General features: G+C 50.5%; 1 protein-coding gene across 3 annotated transcripts in view; it reads left to right on the top strand.

The window, feature by feature from the left end:
* ANKMY1 (ankyrin repeat and MYND domain containing 1) overlaps positions 1 to 20,677 on the top strand; it is an 86,643-nt gene that overhangs the window by 55,022 nt on the left and 10,944 nt on the right. For all 3 annotated transcript variants that reach the window (XM_073674461.1, XM_073674463.1, XM_073674462.1), the window contains one exon: positions 1,899 to 2,012. In XM_073674461.1, coding sequence (XP_073530562.1) covers positions 1,899 to 2,012 — 114 coding nt within the window. The remainder of the gene's footprint in view (positions 1 to 1,898; positions 2,013 to 20,677) is intronic.

Below are 20,677 nucleotides of genomic sequence, written 5' to 3'. Positions count from 1 at the left end.
TATTAACAATTTCTCCCAAACCCCTCTTCCCTCCTCTCCTATACCATTTGTCACAAGAGAAGAGCTGACAATCTAAAGAGCGATCTCTCTGAAAATTAGCCCACACAGTAGAGGTGGCTACTAGGCAGATGGCAGTGCAAAGAGAGGTGGCAAACCCAATTAACACGCGAGTGTGTTTTCCACTCTCACAGGCTTGTGACAAATTTACATGTAGATGAGGAAAATTGAATCAGGAGCTTCAGAGAAACTCTCAAACTACTCACAATTCCCAGCCACAAACTCCAGGATGTCCGGCACCGATACGAAATATGGAATATCTGAAGTTCTATACTTCTGATAATTGTGGGACCCATATTTTTAGTGGCAGGGTCAGCTAAGGAACAGTATGCATAATTTTCCGTTGCTGTACGCCTCTCCCGGGAGCTGTGGTGCAAAAGTACCAAATAACAGACCGCAGCTATATCGTGTGGTCTCTGGAGAAAGGTAAATTCATAATAGAAATTATGGCGTCATTTTCAAGCTTCTGCGGTGAACCAGCGAAAAGCTATCGCAAAAGCCAGATATTCTAATAAAAATATGAAGACTGGAGACCAGCCCCCGTGATGTCATCCCAGGGGGTGTGTGGGCAGGTCTCCCCTTCGGCATAAAATAATCCACTGAGGATGGTTCAGTATTCATTGCCGGGAGTATATATTTATTATAGCAAAGGATCACGTTCGATAACGGTCTAATCAAGTGGAGTGCCTCCCCTCTAGCTATATTGAATTGTCTCTGCGATCGTAAAGTAAGTTTCTTCTTTAATCCTTATTATTTTGCATAACTGCATATGTATTGTATTGTCCCCTTTTGTAAAATCTTTGTATAGTTTTCCTAAACACTGCCTCCCTTTTGGATTAAATATCAAATGTAACACCCCTCTTCTTTTGCTCTGTAATCGTTCCTTCCCCTGAAGCCATATACACTACCAGAAAACAGGCGTCCTACCAGGCCTGTAATATATTTCAAATTGGTCGGTGGTGGTAGCGAATAATATAAATTGGGCTATCGTGAAGCTGGCAGCAACCGTACGGGGCGTGTACACATATTCCATGCATTGGAATTCGGAGGTGTGACGCCATACACTTTCTGCTCGCTTGCCAATAGCTACGTAGTGAGCAATCGGGATCGTGTGCTCGCGAATCCCTGCTCAATCCTATGAATTCCTGACATAGTGACGGCAGCGGTGAGATATCGTGTGATCTCCCCATTGTCGATGCTGGCATCCTTGACAATGTGACGGCAGCGGAGGGATATTGTGTGATCTCCCCGGTGTTGTCGCTGACGTTCCTGACAAAGGGCATGGAGGATATTGGTTATGAGTAAAAGAATAAAATAATTAAAATCATTTAGTCATAACATGAGACATCTAAGGGGGAACATGATTAAGTTGTACAAGTATATAAATGGCCCATAAGAAAATATGGTCAAAAGCTGCTTCATATAAAACTCTATGAAAAGGCAAGTGGACGCTTCTGTCTGGCGAAAGACAAGTTCAATCTCCAGAGGATACAAGGTTTCTTTACAGAGAAAAACATGAATCTGTGGGATAGCCTACCTCAGGAGTGGGTCACAGGGAACCGTTGATGGTATTAAAAAAAATGTAGGTGCTTTTTTAGAAGAATATAATAGAAATATTTCTGTGAATGTGTGTTATTTTCTGAATGTTTGGTCCAGTGGATTCACAACTGGAATTAGGAGAGAAAAATGAGCTTTTTGGGGGCGGACTGGATCATGTAATCTGGTTGCACATGTGCCTCCTTCCCTTTGTCCTTTCCCAGCTTGAACTTGATGGACATACAGTATGTCTTTTTTTCAACCATATTAACAATGTGACTATGAAGATCTATTGTAATTGACAGGTGGACAGAATTGTAAAAGCTGGTGCAAGTATTCTGATGCCAATTACTATTGGAGAAGGAAAAAGAACATCGCTGGGTACTGCCACTGACTACGCCTATTTCAAGTACTTCCAGGTAGATAATCTATACTTTTTTGACTACTGAATACACACAAGTTTAGACTTCAGAAAAAAAGTAAAGAATACATATTTTCCAAATAAAAGCGAAGCATATGGAGCCATTAATAGCACTTTAACGGTCAGAGGACATTCTTGGTGTCCTGGGTAGAAGAAGAGGTTAATAGTTTATTTCATTGTAGCCCAAAGTTGAAGCAAAGGTTTAGGGTATCTTAGACTGGTCCATATATTGTTCCCTAGCGGCCTTGTGCAGAATGAGTGTAGAAGCAAGTGGTCTGTTGGTTTCCTTACTCCTGCTTTGGCTCTATCACATTCTGCTGCCGCTCTACACTGATCATACACTGTGTGCACATCACATTCTGCTGCCGCTCTACACTGATCATACACTGTGTGCTCATCACATTCTGCTGCCGCTCTACACTGATCATACACTGTGTGCACATCACATTCTGCTGCCGCTCTACACTGATCATACACTGTGTGCACATCACATTCTGCTGCCGCTCTACACTGATCATACACTGTGTGCTCATCACATTCTGCTGCCGCTCTACACTGATCATACACTGTGTGCTCATCACATTCTGCTGCCGCTCTACACTGATCATACACTGTGTGCACATCACATTCTGCTGCCGCTATACACTGATCATACACTGTGTGCACATCACATTCTCCTGCTGCTCTACACTGATCATACATTGTGTGCTCATCACATTCTGCTGCCGCTCTACACTGATCATACACTGTGTGCACATCACATTCTGCTGCCGCTCTACACTGATCATACACTGTGTGCTCATCACATTCTGCTGCCGCTCTACACTGATCATACACTGTGTGCACATCACATTCTGCTGCCGCTCTACACTGATCATACACTGTGTGCACATCACATTCTGCTGCCGCTCTACACTGATCATACACTGTGTGCTCATGACATTCTGCTGCCGCTCTACACTGATCATACACTGTGTGCTCATCACATTCTGCTGCCGCTCTACACTGATCATACACTGTGTGCACATCACATTCTGCTGCCGCTATACACTGATCATACACTGTGTGCACATCACATTCTCCTGCTGCTCTACACTGATCATACACTGTGTGCTCATCACATTCTGCTGCCGCTCTACACTGATCATACACTGTGTGCACATCACATTCTGCTGCCGCTCTACACTGATCATACACTGTGTGCACATCACATTCTGCTGCCGCTCTACACTGATCATACACTGTGTGCTCATCACATTCTGCTGCCGCTCTCCACTGATCATACACTGTGTGCTCATCACATTCTGCTGCCGCTCTACACTGATCATACACTGTGTGCACATCACATTCTGCTGCCGCTCTACACTGATCATACACTGTGTGCACATCACATTCTGCTGCCGCTCTCCACTGATCATACACTGTGTGCACATCACATTCTGCTGCCGCTCTACACTGATCATACACTGTGTGCTCATCACATTCTGCTGACGCTCTACACTGATCATACACTGTGTGCTCATCACATTCTGCTGCCGCTCTACACTGGTCATACACTGTGTGCTCATCACATTCTGCTGCCGCTCTACACTGATCATACACTGTGTGCTCATCACATTCTGCTGCCGCTCTACACTGATCATACACTGTGTGCACATCACATTCTGCTGCCGCTCTACACTGATCATACACTGTGTGCTCATCACATTCTGCTGCCGCTCTACACTGATCATACACTGTGTGCTCATCACATTCTGCTGACGCTATACACTGATCATACACTGTGTGCTCATCACACTCTGCTGCCGCTCTACAATGATCATACGCTGTGTGCTCATCACATTCTGCTGCCGCTCTACACTGATCATACACTGTGTGCACATCACATTCTGCTGCCGCTCTACACTGATCATACACTGTGTGCTCATCACATTCTGCTGCCGCTCTATACTGATCATACACTGTGTGCTCATCACATTCTGCTGCCGCTCTACACTGATCATACACTGTGTGCACATCACATTCTGCTGCCGCTCTCCACTGATCATACACTGTGTGCTCATCACATTCTGCTCCCGCTCTACACTGATCATACACTGTGTGCTCATCACATTCTGCTGCCGCTCTACACTGATCATACACTGTGTGCCCTCACATTCTGCTGCTGCTCTATACTGATCATACACTGGGTGCTCATCACATTCTGCTGCCGCTCTATACTGATCATACACTGTGTGCTCATCACATTCTGCTGCCGCTCTATACTGATCATACACTGTGTGCTCATCACATTCTGCTGCCGCTCTACACTGATCATACACTGTGTGCCCTCACATTCTGCTGCTGCTCTATACTGATCATACACTGTGTGCTCATCACATTCTGCTGCCGCTCTACACTGATCATACACTGTGTGCACATCACATTCTGCTGCCGCTCTACACTGATCATACACTGTGTGCACATCACATTCTGCTGCCGCTCTATACTGATCATACACTGTGTGCTCATCACATTCTGCTGCCGCTCTACACTGATCATACACTGTGTGCCCTCACATTCTGCTGCTGCTCTATACTGATCATACGCTGTGTGCTCATCACATTCTGCTGCCGCTCTACACTGATCATACACTGTGTGCACATCACATTCTGCTGCCGCTCTACACTGATCATACACTGTGTGCTCATCACATTCTGCTGCCGCTCTACACTGATCATACACTGTGTGCACATCACATTCTGCTGCCGCTCTACACTGATCATACACTGTGTGCACATCACATTCTGCTGCCGCTCTACACTGATCATAGACTGTGTGCTCATCACATTCTGCTGCCTCTCTACACTGATCATACACTGTGTGCACATCACATTCTGCTGCCGCTCTACACTGATCATAGACTGTGTGCTCATCACATTCTGCTGCCGCTCTACACTGATCATACACTGTGTGCTCATCACATTCTGCTGCCGCTCTACACTGATCATACACTGTGTGCTCATCACATTCTGCTGCCGCTCTACACTGATCATACACTGTGTGCTCATCACATTCTGCTGCCGCTCTACACTGATCATACACTGTGTGCTCATCACATTCTGCTGCCGCTCTATACTGATCATACACTGTGTGCTCATCACATTCTGCTGCCGCTCTACACTGATCATACACTGTGTGCACATCACATTCTGCTGCCGCTCTACACTGATCATACACTGTGTGCTCATCACATTCTGCTGCCGCTCTCCACTGATCATACACTGTGTGCACATCACATTCTGCTGCCGCTCTACACTGATCATACACTGTGTGCACATCACATTCTGCTGCCGCTCTACACTGATCATACACTGTGTGCTCATCACATTCTGCTGCCGCTCTCCACTGATCATACACTGTGTGCTCATCACATTCTGCTGCCGCTCTACACTGATCATACACTGTGTGCACATCACATTCTGCTCCCGCTCTCCACTGATCATACACTGTGTGCTCATCACATTCTGCTGCTGCTCTACACTGATCATACACTGTGTGCTCATCACATTCTGCTGCCGCTCTACACTGATCATACACTGTGTGCTCATCACATTCTGCTGCCGCTCTACACTGATCATACACTGTGTGCACATCACATTCTGCTGCCGCTCTCCACTGATCATACACTGTGTGCTCATCACATTCTGCTGCCGCTCTCCACTGATCATACACTGTGTGCTCATCACATTCTGCTGCCGCTCTACACTGATCATACACTGTGTGCACATCACATTCTGATGCCGCTCTATACTGATCATACACTGTGTGCACATCACATTCTGCTGCCGCTCTCCACTGATCATACACTGTGTGCACATCACATTCTGATGCCGCTCTACACTGATCATACACTGTGTGCTCATCACATTCTGCTGCCGCTCTACACTGATCATACACTGTGTGCTCATCACATTCTGCTGCCGCTCTATACTGATCATACACTGTGTGCACATCACATTCTGCTGCCGCTCTACACTGATCATACACTGCGTGCTCATCACATTCTGATGCCGCTCTGCACTGATCATACACTGCGTGCTCATCACATTCTGATGCCGCTCTACACTGATCATACACTGTGTGCACATCACATTCTGCTGCCGCTCTACACTGATCATACACTGTGTGCACATCACATTCTGCTGCCGCTCTACACTGATCACACACTGTGTGCACATCACATTCTGCTGCCGCTCTACACTGATCATACACTGTGTGCTCATCACATTCTGATGCCGCTCTACACTGATCATACACTGTGTGCTCATCACATTCTGCTGCCGCTCTACACTGATCATACACTGTGTGCTCATCATATTCTGCTCCCGCTCTACACTGATCATACACTGTGTGCTCATCACATTCTGCTGCCGCTCTACACTGATCATACACTGTGTGCTCATCACATTCTGCTGCCGCTCTCCACTGATCATACACTGTGTGCACATCACATTCTGCTGCCGCTCTCCACTGATCATACACTGTGTGCTCATCACATTCTGCTGCCGCTCTCCACTGATCATACACTGTGTGCTCATCACATTCTGCTGCCGCTCTCCACTGATCATACACTGTGTGCTCATCACATTCTGCTGCCGCTCTCCACTGATCATACACTGTGTGCTCATCACATTCTGCTGCCGCTCTCCACTGATCATACACTGTGTGCACATCACATTCTGCTGCCGCTCTCCACTGATCATACACTGTGTGCTCATCACATTCTGCTGCCGCTCTCCACTGATCATACACTGTGTGCTCATCACATTCTGCTGCCGCTCTCTACTGATCATACACTGTGTGCTCATCACATTCTGCTGCCGCTCTCCACTGATCATACACTGTGTGCTCATCACATTCTGCTGCCGCTCTACACTGATCATACACTGTGTGCACATCACATTCTGCTGCCGCTCTATACTGATCATACACTGTGTGCACATCACATTCTGCTGCCGCTCTCCACTGATCATACACTGTGTGCACATCACATTCTGCTGCCGCTCTCCACTGATCATACACTGTGTGCACATCACATTCTGCTGCCGCTCTCCACTGATCATACACTGTGTGCTCATCACATTCTGCTGCCGCTCTACGCTGATCATACACTGTGTGCACATCACATTCTGCTGCCGCTCTACACTGATCATACACTGTGTGCACATCACATTCTGCTGCCGCTCTACACTGATCATACACTGTGTGCACATCACATTCTGCTGCCGCTCTACGCTGATCATACACTGTGTGCACATCACATTCTGCTGCCGCTCTACGCTGATCATACACTGTGTGCACATCACATTCTGCTGCCGCTCTACGCTGATCATACACTGTGTGCACATCACATTCTGCTGCCGCTCTACACTGATCATACACTGTGTGCACATCACATTCTGCTGCCGCTCTACACTGATCATACACTGTGTGCACATCACATTCTGCTGCCGCTCTACACTGATCATACACTGTGTGCTCATCACATTCTGCTGCCGCTCTACACTGATCATACACTGTGTGCTCATCACATTCTGCTGCCTCTCTACACTGATCATACACTGTGTGCACATCACATTCTGCTGCCGCTCTACACTGATCATACACTGTGTGCACATCACATTCTGCTGCCGCTCTACATTGATCATACACTGTGTGCACATCACATTCTGCTGCCGCTCTACACTGATCATACACTGTGTGCTCATCACATTCTGCTGCCGCTCTACACTGATCATACACTGTGTGCTCATCACATTCTGCTGCCGCTCTACACTGATCATACACTGTGTGCACATCACATTCTGCTGCCGCTCTACACTGATCATACACTGTGTGCACATCACATTCTGCTGCCGCTCTACACTGATCATACACTGTGTGCTCATCACATTCTGCTGCCGCTCTACACTGATCATACACTGTGTGCACATCACATTCTGCTGCCGCTCTACACTGATCATACACTGTGTGCTCATCACATTCTGCTGCCGCTCTACACTGATCATACACTGTGTGCTCATCACATTCTGCTGCCGCTCTACACTGATCATACACTGTGTGCTCATCACATTCTGCTGCCGCTCTACACTGATCATACACTGTGTGCTCATCACATTCTGCTGCCGCTCTACACTGATCATACACTGTGTGCTCATCACATTCTGCTGCCGCTCTACACTAATCATACACTGTGTGCTCATCACATTCTGCTGCCGCTCTACACTGGTCATACACTGTGTGCTCATCACATTCTGCTGCCGCTCTACACTGATCATACACTGTGTGCTCATCACATTCTGCTGCCGCTCTACACTGATCATACACTGTGTGCACATCACATTCTGATGCCGCTCTACACTGATCATACACTGTGTGCACATCACATTCTGATGCCGCTCTACACTGATCATACACTGTGTGCTCAACACATTCTGCTGCCGCTCTACACTGATCATACACTGTGTGCTCATCACATTCTTCTGCCGCTCTACACTGATCATACACTGTGTGCTCATCACATTCTGCTGCCGCTCTACACTGATCATACACTGTGTGCACATCACATTCTGCTGCCGCTCTACACTGATCATACACTGTGTGCACATCACATTCTGCTGCCGCTCTACACTGATCATACACTGTGTGCTCATCACATTCTGATGCCGCTCTACACTGATCATACACTGTGTGCATATCACATTCTGCTGCCGCTCTACATTGATCATACACTGTGTGCACATCACATTCTGCTGCCGCTCTACACTGATCATACACTGTGTGCTCATCACATTCTGCTGCCGCTCTACACTGATCATACACTGTGTGCTCATCACATTCTGCTGCCGCTCTACACTGATCATACACTGTGTGCACATCACATTCTGCTGCCGCTCTACACTGATCATACACTGTGTGCTCATCACATTCTGCTGCCGCTCTACACTGATCATACACTGTGTGCTCATCACATTCTGCTGCCGCTCTACACTGATCATACACTGTGTGCTCATCACATTCTGCTGCCGCTCTACACTGATCATACACTGTGTGCACATCACATTCTGCTGCCGCTCTACACTGATCATACACTGTGTGCTCATCACATTCTTCTGCCGCTCTACACTGATCATACACTGTGTGCTCATCACATTCTGCTGCCGCTCTACACTGATCATACACTGTGTGCTCATCACATTCTGCTGCCGCTCTACACTGATCATACACTGTGTGCACATCACATTCTGCTGCCGCTCTACACTGATCATACACTGTGTGCTCATCACATTCTGCTGCCGCTCTACACTGATCATACACTGTGTGCTCATCACATTCTGCTGCCGCTCTACACTGGTCATACACTGTGTGCTCATCACATTCTGATGCCGCTCTACACTGATCATACACTGTGTGCTCATCACATTCTGCTGCCGCTCTACACTGGTCATACACTGTGTGCTCATCACATTCTGATGCCGCTCTACACTGATCATACACTGTGTGCACATCACATTCTGCTGCCGCTCTACACTGATCATACACTGTGTGCTCATCACATTCTGCTGCCGCTCTACACTGGTCATACACTGTGTGCTCATCACATTCTGCTGCCGCTCTACACTGATCATACACTGTGTGCACATCATATTCTGCTGCCGCTCTACACTGATCATACACTGTGTGCTCATCACATTCTGCTGCCGCTCTACACTGATCATACACTGTGTGCACATCACATTCTGCTGCCGCTCTACACTGGTCATACACTGTGTGCTCATCACATTCTGCTGCCGCTCTACACTGATCATACACTGTGTGCTCATCACATTCTGCTGCCGCTCTACACAGATCATACACTGTGTGCTCATCACATTCTGCTCCCGCTCTACACTGATCATACACTGTGTGCTCATCACATTCTGCTGCCGCTCTACACTGGTCATACACTGTGTGCTCATCACATTCTGCTGCCGCTCTACACTGATCATACACTGTGTGCACATCACATTCTGCTGCCGCTCTACACTGATCATACACTGTGTGCACATCACATTCTGCTGCCGCTCTACATTGATCATACACTGTGTGCACATCACATTCTGCTGCCGCTCTACAGTGATCATACACTGTGTGCTCATCACATTCTGCTGCCGCTCTACACTGATCATACACTGTGTGCTCATCACATTCTGCTGCCGCTCTACACTGATCATACACTGTGTGCACATCACATTCTGCTGCCGCTCTACACTGATCATACACTGTGTGCTCATCACATTCTGCTGCCGCTCTACACTGATCATACACTGTGTGCTCATCACATTCTGCTGCCGCTCTACACTGATCATACACTGTGTGCTCATCACATTCTGCTGCCGCTCTACACTGATCATACACTGTGTGCACATCACATTCTGCTGCCGCTCTACACTGATCATACACTGTGTGCACATCACATTCTGATGCCGCTCTACACTGATCATACACTGTGTGCTCATCACATTCTGATGCCGCTCTACACTGATCATACACTGTGTGCTCATCACATTCTGCTGCCGCTCTACACTGATCATACACTGTGTGCACATCACATTCTGCTGCCGCTCTCCACTGATCATACACTGTGTGCTCATCACATTCTTCTGCCGCTCTACACTGATCATACACTGTGTGCTCATCACATTCTGCTGCCGCTCTACACTGATCATACACTGTGTGCTCATCACATTCTGCTGCCGCTCTACACTGATCATACACTGTGTGCACATCACATTCTGCTGCCGCTCTACACTGATCATACACTGTGTGCTCATCACATTCTGCTGCCGCTCTACACTGATCATACACTGTGTGCTCATCACAGTCTGCTGCCGCTCTACACTGGTCATACACTGTGTGCTCATCACATTCTGATGCCGCTCTACACTGATCATACACTGTGTGCTCATCACATTCTGCTGCCGCTCTACACTGGTCATACACTGTGTGCTCATCACATTCTGATGCCGCTCTACACTGATCATACACTGTGTGCACATCACATTCTGCTGCCGCTCTACACTGATCATACACTGTGTGCTCATCACATTCTGCTGCCTCTCTACACTGGTCATACACTGTGTGCTCATCACATTCTGCTGCCGCTCTACACTGATCATACACTGTGTGCACATCACATTCTGCTGCCGCTCTACACTGATCATACACTGTGTGCTCATCACATTCTGCTGCCGCTCTACACTGATCATAAACTGTGTGCACATCACATTCTGCTGCCGCTCTACACTGGTCATACACTGTGTGCTCATCACATTCTGCTGCCGCTCTACACTGATCATACACTGTGTGCTCATCACATTCTGCTGCCGCTCTACACAGATCATACACTGTGTGCTCATCACATTCTGCTGCCGCTCTACACTGATCATACACTGTGTGCTTATCACATTCTGCTGCCGCTCTACACTGGTCATACACTGTGTGCTCATCACATTCTGCTGCCGCTCTACACTGATCATACACTGTGTGCACATCACATTCTGCTGCCGCTCTACACTGATCATACACTGTGTGCACATCACATTCTGCTGCCGCTCTACACTGATCATACACTGTGTGCTCATCACATTCTGCTGCCGCTCTACACTGGTCATACACTGTGTGCTCATCACATTCTGCTTCCGCTCTACACTGATCATACACTGTGTGCACATCACATTCTGCTGCCGCTCTACACTGATCATACACTGTGTGCTCATCACATTCTGCTGCCGCTCTACACTGATCATACACTGTGTGCACATCACATTCTGCTGCCGCTCTACACTGGTCATACACTGTGTGCTCATCACATTCTGCTGCTGCTCTACACTGATCATACACTGTGTGCTCATCACATTCTGCTGCTGCTCTACACTGATCATACACTGTGTGCTCATCACATTCTGCTGCCGCTCTACACTGATCATACACTGTGTGCTCATCACATTCTGCTGCCGCTCTACACTGATCATACACTGTGTGCTCATCACATTCTGCTGCCGCTCTACACTGATCATACACTGTGTGCTCATCACATTCTGCTGCCGCTCTACACTGATCATACACTGTGTGCTCATCACATTCTGCTGCCGCTCTACACTGATCATACACTGTGTGCTCATCACATTCTGCTGCTGCTCTACACTGATCATACACTGTGTGCTCATCACATTCTGCTGCCGCTCTACACTGATCATACACTGTGTGCACATCACATTCTGCTGCCGCTCTACACTGATCATACACTGTGTGCTCATCACATTCTGCTGCTGCTCTACAATGATCATACACTGTGTGCTCATCACATTCTGCTGCTGCTCTACACTGATCATACACTGTGTGCTCATCACATTCTGCTGCCGCTCTACACTGATCATACACTGTGTGCACATCACATTCTGCTGCCGCTCTCCACTGATCATACACTGTGTGCACATCACATTCTGCTGCCGCTCTACACTGATCATACACTGTGTGCACATCACATTCTGCTGCCGCTCTACACTGATCATACACTGTGTGCACATCACATTCTGCTGCCGCTCTACACTGATCATACACTGTGTGCTCATCACATTCTGCTGCCGCTCTACACTGATCATACACTGTGTGCACATCACATTCTGCTGCCGCTCTACACTGATCATACACTGTGTGCACATCACATTCTGCTGCCGCTCTACACTGATCATACACTGTGTGCACATCACATTCTGCTGCCGCTCTACACTGATCATACACTGTGTGCTCATCACATTCTGCTGCCGCTCTACACTGATCATACACTGTGTGCACATCACATTCTGCTGCCGCTCTACACTGATCATACACTGTGTGTGACGCGCCCCTGGGCCTGTGTCGCGCTGCGGTGCGCACGCGGGAGCTTACCCGGAGCCGGATTCGTGGAGGGTTGTAGTCTCGTGGCGGTGACCCGGTCCGTGCCCAGGGAGTCAAACTGGACGGCAGTCTACTAGTAGTAAATAGTTGATGACTACGCCACCCGTTGAGTGCAGCCAGGGAGCTGCTGCTGCGGGGCAGACCGCTGAGGCCGATGGTAGGATTATGCAGCGTGATAGTATAACCCCCAACGGGAGGGGTATGGTCTCAGGGCAGCCGACGTGGATGATGGGGGTAGCAGGGACCACTCAGAGACGGTACGGTGTAGTTCAGGGTCTTTACTGGTGACAATGATAGACCCTCCCGGAGTACTTGCTAGCGAACGGGGCCTGGTCAGTCCTTGAGCAGATGGGATCTCCCCTGGCCAGGCGTAGTTGTAGGCCTCCCAAACTGACTGTACTCTTCTGGCTACCTTGCTAGAAGCTGATGTAAGTAGCCCACGTCCCTGAGTGTACCGTGTGGTGCTCACCCGTATGGCCGGTGACTCGGGGCCTTCTAATGGCTTCCGCTCCACGATGGCGGTGCTGGTCCCACGCGTGTGACCGTGCCTTCGGGCTTCTGGGCCAGAGGACCTGAAATCCCCTGCCTGACGGATTCTGCTGCTGGGTAGGAGTTAGTCCCCACAGCCTCGGACTCCGGGTCCGGAAAGAAGTCTTCTTAGTCAGGGCGAGCTCTGCGGCTGCCAGCCCCTGACTCCTTGTAACTCTGCTGTTTCCTATGCTGCTTCTTGTCTCTACTCCACTTGTCTGACTCACCCTGCCTCAGCCCCGGGTTTATACAGGGGAAGTTCTTCCCCTCCCAAGACTGGGCAGGAGGTGTGGCATGCACAGGATCCCTGACCAAAGGACCTCCCACCTGCTCTCAGACATAACATTACATTACTGTGGAAAACCAGACCCCTGGGGTGCCACATTCCCCCCTAGTGAAATTTAGTACTCCGGGACTAAACACATTTAGAAAAACATAACAAGGCAAAAACATTAATAATACAATAAGAAAACATATAAAGATGGTTACGGCGTGTCCGCAACCGGGTGCAGTCTCTGAAGAGAGCAAGGTGTCCATTTCACCAACACAGGGAGACGTAACCAGGTAGGGGTCTGTCCTACCCCGAGTCCTTAACAGTCTCTAGTCCATCCTGGGTTACGCTCCAACTATGTACAAGGATTCCCGGTAAATCCACCAAGGATTCCTAAAAATAACTAGAAACACAAAATTATACACAAGCAACAAGACACAGAAAAACATAAATAAAACAATTTATACACTTTAAATTCCCCAGCGTGCGGGTAACTGGCCTCTAGTGGCCCGAGTGGACCTACGGAGCTGACTGTCTGGCCCTGAACTACAGGGTGTAGGAGCTGTCAAGGGTAAACTGGGCAGCTGTCTACCGGCTCTTTGTCTCACTAGGGGTACGGCAGGCTCACTATAAGCAGAGGGTTGATTCTCCTGTTCTGCTTGTGTGGAGTCTTCTGCCTCCTGGACCGGCTGTTCTTCCAGCTCTACCCGTTGCTCCGTAGGTTCTTGGGATGATGGTTGGAGGAAGGTGAGTACGGGTACCACAACTGCACCATTGACTTGAGTCCAAGACTGAGGGAAGTCCCCGAGCACGGTACTAACCATATCTTCCCTTTCTTCCACGGGTCGATGGTCTTCTTGTTCCTCTTCAGGGTTCCTCAGTTGTTCGGGACACTTCTTCAGGTGGTCCCGGGATACAATGGCTGTGGTTTCCCCTCCGTCTTTACTGATGGTACAGACCTTCGGGTTCTCGTGGCTTGAGGGCAGTACGGTGTACGGGTCCTTCTCCCACTGGTCGTCCAACTTGTGGAGCCGTCTCTTCCTCTTCAAGACCTGCTCTCCGGGTACCAGGGGAACAGCGGGAGCATACTGGTTGTAAGTTTTCTCTTGTCTTTCCCTAGCCTGACAGAGACTTCGCTCCACGCTCTCCTGTACTCTCCGGTACTGCTGCTGCCTCTCTGTGTCCCAGTCTGTTTCTGGTGAAGTGTCCTCGGGGGTCAGGACTCCCATTTCCAGGTCAACAGGTAACTTACCAGGTCTTGCCCTCATTAGGTAAGCCGGGGTACAGTTGGTGGAACCTACCGGGATGTGGTTGTATAGGTCCACCAGATCGGGCAACTTTTCAGGCCACAGACTGCGTTCTTCCAGGGGCAACGTTTTTAGAAGATCCATTACCACCTGGTTCATTTTTTCACAAAGTCCATTAGTCTGCGGATGGTAGGGTGTCGTCCTTATCTTCCGGCAGCCATACAGATTGCAGAATTCCTGAAAGACCTCCGCTTCAAAGGCAGGTCCCTGGTCCGTCAGCACTTGGTCCGGGTACCCGTGTGGACGGCAGAAGTGCTGCTGGAAGGCTCTAGCTGCTGTTTGAGCCGTTAAGTCCTTGACGGGGACGACAACCAAGAACCGGGAGTAATGATCCACGATGGTTAACGCGTAGACGTAGCCACTTCTGCTTGGGGTCAGTTTTACATGATCCAAGGCTACCAGTTCCAACGGTTGCCGGGTGACGATGGACTGCAGGGGAGTCTTCTGGCTGGCTCGGTCCTTCCTTCTCAGGTTGCACGGGCCACAATCTCTGCACCACTTCTCGATGGTTCCCCTCATGCCTACCCAGTGGAACCGCTCGCGCAGCAGGAACTCCAGCTTTTTCCACCCAAAGTGTCCAGCTCCGTCGTGGTATGCCTCCATCACCATGGCTGCGTCTCTTCGTGGCACCACTACTTGCCAGAGTAATTCATGCGTCCGGGAGTTAACCATTCTGCGGCACAACTTCCCTTTGTAAAGGAACAGTCGACTCTTCTCTGCCCATAGTTGTTTGGCTTCCTCCGGAGCGTCTGGTTCAAGGCGAGCCTCCGGCCGAGTCAGCATCTCCTTCACCAGTCGGACGGCAGGGTCGCTGTCTTGCGTTTCCGCCCAGTTGTAGTGGGGTAAGGGGTTCAACGTAGCAGCCTGCTTACTCCTTACCCGGTGGGAATACTGAATAGTCCCATGACGGTGGAACGCAGGGAGTTCAACTTCTTCCAGTCCCTCTGGATCTTCTCCTCCGTCCTGCAGGTTGGGCATCCTGGACAGGGCGTCCGCGTTGGTATTGGAGCGTCCTGCCCGGTATTTAATTGTGAACTCGTAGTTGGACAGACGGGCCATCCACCTCTGCTCCAGGGCACCGAGTCTTGCCGTGTCCAGGTGTGTCAGCGGGTTGTTATCCGTGTACACGGTGAACCGGGAAGAAGCGAGGTAATGCTTAAAGCGCTCAGTGATTGCCCATACTACGGCCAGGAACTCTAACTTAAATGAGCTGTAATTCTCGGGGTTCCTTTCGGTGGGTCGCAGTTTTCGGCTGGCGTAGGTGATTACTCGTTCCTTCCCCTGCTGGATCTGGGACAGTACGGCTCCTAGCCCGATGTTACTGGCGTCGGTGTAGAGGATAAAGGGCTGGCTATAATCCGGGTACGCCAGGATTTCGTCCCCCGTGAGGGCCATCTTCAGCTGGCGGAAGGACTCTTCTTCCAGCTCTTCCCATTTGAAGGGCGGCTTCTGGTTCTTGGCCTTCCGGGACTGGCCTATCAGGAGGTCCTGCATAGGTGCTGCCTTTTTGGTGAAACCGGGAATAAACCTTCGGTAGTAGCCTACCAACCCGAGGAACTGCCGCACTTCTTTTACGCTGGAGGGGCTTGGCCATTCCTTAATTGCGGTGATTTTATCAGGGTCGGGAGCCACTCCGTCAGCGCTCACTACGTGTCCCAGGTACTGCACCTTTGGTTTCAGGAGGTGACACTTGGAGGGTTTCACCTTTAGGCCGTAACTCGCCAGAGCCTCGAACACTTCCGCCAGGTGTTTCAGGTGGTCCTCATACGTCTTGGAATATACGATGACATCGTCCAGGTACAACAGGACCGTCTCGAAGTTTCTGTGGCCCAGACAACACTCCATTAGGCGTTGGAAGGTTCCTGGTGCGTTGCAGAGTCCGAACGGCATGCAGGTGAACTCGCTAAGTCCCATCGGGGTGGTGAATGCGGTCTTCTCCCGGTCCGCCTCTGCTACAGGAACCTGCCAGTACCCGCTAGTGAGATCCAAGGTAGAGAAGAAGTTAGCAGATCTTAAAGCAGCCAATGACTCCTCTATCCTTGGTAAGGGGTACGCATCCTTGTGTGTGATACGGTTGATTTTCCGGTAATCTACACACATCCTCATGGTGTTGTCTTTCTTTTTGACTAAAACTAATGGGGCTGCCCAGGGGCTACAACTATCCCGGATTACCCCAGCCTCCTTCATGTCTCTAAGCATCCCCTTGGCGTGTTGGTAATGTGCAGGGGGTACGGGTCGATACCTCTCTTTTATGGGAGGATGATCTCCCGTGGGGATGCGATGTTCTACCCCCTTGACTCGCCCGAAGTCTAACGGGTGTTTACTAAACACTCTCTCATACTCTTGAACCACCCGATAGACTCCTTGTTTCTGATGTGAGGGAGTGGAGTCAGTACCCAGATGTAGTTGCTGACACCAGTCCTCCATGTCTTTCTTAGAGCCGTTACCTTCCTCCGGGTGAGATGGAGGCAAGGGTTCCACAGATTGTATAGAATTTTGATTAGTGATATATAATTTGGCTAGCGTGGCATACCGGGGCAGGTACACTTCCCTCTCCCCGATATTTATTATGCGAACGGGCACCCTCCCATGGCGTACATTGACGACCCCCCGTGCTGTCAAAATGGTGGGCCTACTGTCTGAGTAAACTGGTTCTACCATTGCCTGGTAATCTCTACCTCTCAGACCAATAGCTGCCCGGCACCAAATCATCATTTCACTTTTTGGGGGCATGGCAATAGGAAAAGGGTCACACATTCTTACGCTACCAATCTCACCGCCGGAGAGTTCCACTTGTTGCCGTTGCATCAGTGCCCGGATCTCTTTCTGGAGCACCCGCTGCTCGCCGGAGCTGGCATTCTTGGCAACCTGCTGTAAAAGGAAAATCACTTCTGCAAGACAATTTTCAATTACATTAGTTCCTAGAGTTATTTTTGGGTGACTCTCATGTTTATCAATATCTACAATGATCAGTCCCTGTGCGGCCAGTTCGACTCTACCAATTTTGATGGTCACCTCTTTAAATCCGATCTGTGGCACGGGCTGACCATTGCTGGCGATGATACTCAAGTCGTCGTCGGGGTAGCGGGTAATATCCGAGTCATTCCAGTACTGCTTGAAGAGCACGTACGGGATGGTGGTGACCTGTGACCCGGTGTCCAGTAGGGCACTCATGGGAATGCCATCCAGTACCACAGGCAAGACTGGACGTCCTCCCACATATCTGTCGCGCCAGTTCGATGGGCCTGGTGATCTTTTTCCTGGGGGTTGGCCCTCTACCCCAGGTTGTGCCCGTTTAAAGAACAGTACCTTGCCATATGTCCGGGTTGATTGCAGCGGCGGCAGATGGGTCGTCCGTCCTCACTGTATCGGTCACTGGGTCTTCCTCTGGCCGGTGGGGTCCTCCTTGGTCGACGCCACGGGATGTCCTCCGGTCCGGATGCCAGCTGGATCTTCCCTGGGGTGGAAACCTGTAAAGACTGCACAGTTCGGGTTAGCACAGCAACGCTCTTAGCTAGCTCTTGGACCTGATGGTGTAGGTCTGGAGCCGGGTCATTGTCCAAAGCCTGCGCATCAGCTCCCACAGGCCCTGCTGACAAGGGCGCCGCCTCCTGGTAGTAAGTGGTAGTGGGGCGTCTGTGGGTCACAACGCCACCTGGTGCCGGTTCTCGGAGCACCCGGATGGCTCTGTCCTTGAACTGTGCAAAGTCCAGATGGGGATCCTGTAAGGCCATTGCCCGCAATTGGGTTCGGTGGGCATTGCAATATAAACCCTCTATAAATTGTTCAGTCAACAGCCTGTCCTCGTTTCCCACCCCATCAGGGTCGGTCTGCTTTATGGCCCTCAGGGCCTCTTGTAGGTTTAGTGCATAGTCCCTTATACTCTCATGCGCTCGCTGCTTGCACCCGTAGAATCTAAGCTTAATCTCGGCTGAGGTGCGGGTATCAAAGGTGTCCTTCAGCCGGGTTAGTATCCCTGCGACAGTCTTCCTCCCAGGTGGCCAGGATTTTACTTCCCTTTTGGCTGCCCCTGTTAGTTGGGCCACCAGGATGCTCACTTTTTGCTCTTCTGTGAGGGGGTACACCTGGAAGAGGCTATCCAGCTTTTCTCTAAAGTCATGCAGGGTATGTGACTCCCCTGAGTACTGGGGTAGCCAAGCTGCTCCCGGGATATAGGGCATGGTGAAGGGCATAACTGCAGCAGCGGTAGCGCTGGCGGGGGTTGAGGCAGTGAAGCTCTCCTCCGTATCCGACATCTTCCTCCCCCCTAGTGGACCGTGGCCTACCTTGCGATGATCCTCTTCCGTAGGCCGCGGCTCCGCAGTGGATCGTCAGGGTTGAGGACCTTCCGTCGCGCTCCTGTGACGTCGGCGTCTGCTGGGCTCCTTCCAGGACCTTACGCAACGTCCGGACGTGAGGCGGGGCTTCAGTTCTCGCGCGCTTTCGGAGTCCACGCCCCTCTTCTTCCCGCGCGGCGTCCTCAAGATGGCGTCCAATGGCGGGAAAACTCCACGGATGGCGGGAAGAAGGTCGAAGATGGCGCCGGATGGCGGGAAAACTTTGCGGATGGCGGGAAGAAGGTAGAAGATGGCGCCGGATGGCGGGAAACCTCCACGGATAGCGGGAATCTTCACCACTGGTAAGTTTGAACAGTCTTTGCTTTTCAGGCACGCAGTACCCGGTGGTTGCGGGCACGAAATCCTGCCGACTACGCCAAAGTTGACGCGCCCCTGGGCCTGTGTCGCGCTGCGGTGCGCACGCGGGAGCTTACCCGGAGCCGGATCCGTGGAGGGTTGTAGTCTCGTGGCGGTGACCCGGTCCGTGCCCAGGGAGTCAAACTGGACGGCAGTCTACTAGTAGTAAATAGTTGATGACTACGCCACCCGTTGAGTGCAGCCAGGGAGCTGCTGCTGCGGGGCAGACCGCTGAGGCCGATGGTAGGATTATGCAGCGTGATAGTATAACCCCCAACGGGAGGGGTATGGTCTCAGGGCAGCCGACGTGGATGATGGGGGTAGCAGGGACCACTCAGAGACGGTACGGTGTAGTTCAGGGTCTTTACTGGTGACAATGATAGACCCTCCCGGAGTACTTGCTAGCGAACGGGGCCTGGTCAGTCCTTGAGCAGATGGGATCTCCCCTGGCCAGGCGTAGTTGTAGGCCTCCCAAACTGACTGTACTCTTCTGGCTACCTTGCTAGAAGCTGATGTAAGTAGCCCACGTCCCTGAGTGTACCGTGTGGTGCTCACCCGTATGGCCGGTGACTCGGGGCCTTCTAATGGCTTCCGCTCCACGATGGCGGTGCTGGTCCCACGCGTGTGACCGTGCCTTCGGGCTTCTGGGCCAGAGGACCTGAAATCCCCTGCCTGACGGATTCTGCTGCTGGGTAGGAGTTAGTCCCCACAGCCTCGGACTCCGGGTCCGGAAAGAAGTCTTCTTAGTCAGGGCGAGCTCTGCGGCTGCCAGCCCCTGACTCCTTGTAACTCTGCTGTTTCCTATGCTGCTTCTTGTCTCTACTCCACTTGTCTGACTCACCCTGCCTCGGGTTTATACAGGGGAAGTTCTTCCCCTCCCAAG

Source organism: Phyllobates terribilis, unplaced genomic scaffold (assembly GCF_046119375.1).
Source record: "Phyllobates terribilis strain yellow unplaced genomic scaffold, ASM4611937v1 Scaffold_3__8_contigs__length_932513732, whole genome shotgun sequence".
NCBI lineage: Eukaryota > Metazoa > Chordata > Amphibia > Anura > Dendrobatidae > Phyllobates > Phyllobates terribilis.
The sequence above is the reverse complement of the archived record's forward strand: the minus strand, read 5'-3'. Positions and strand labels throughout refer to the sequence as shown.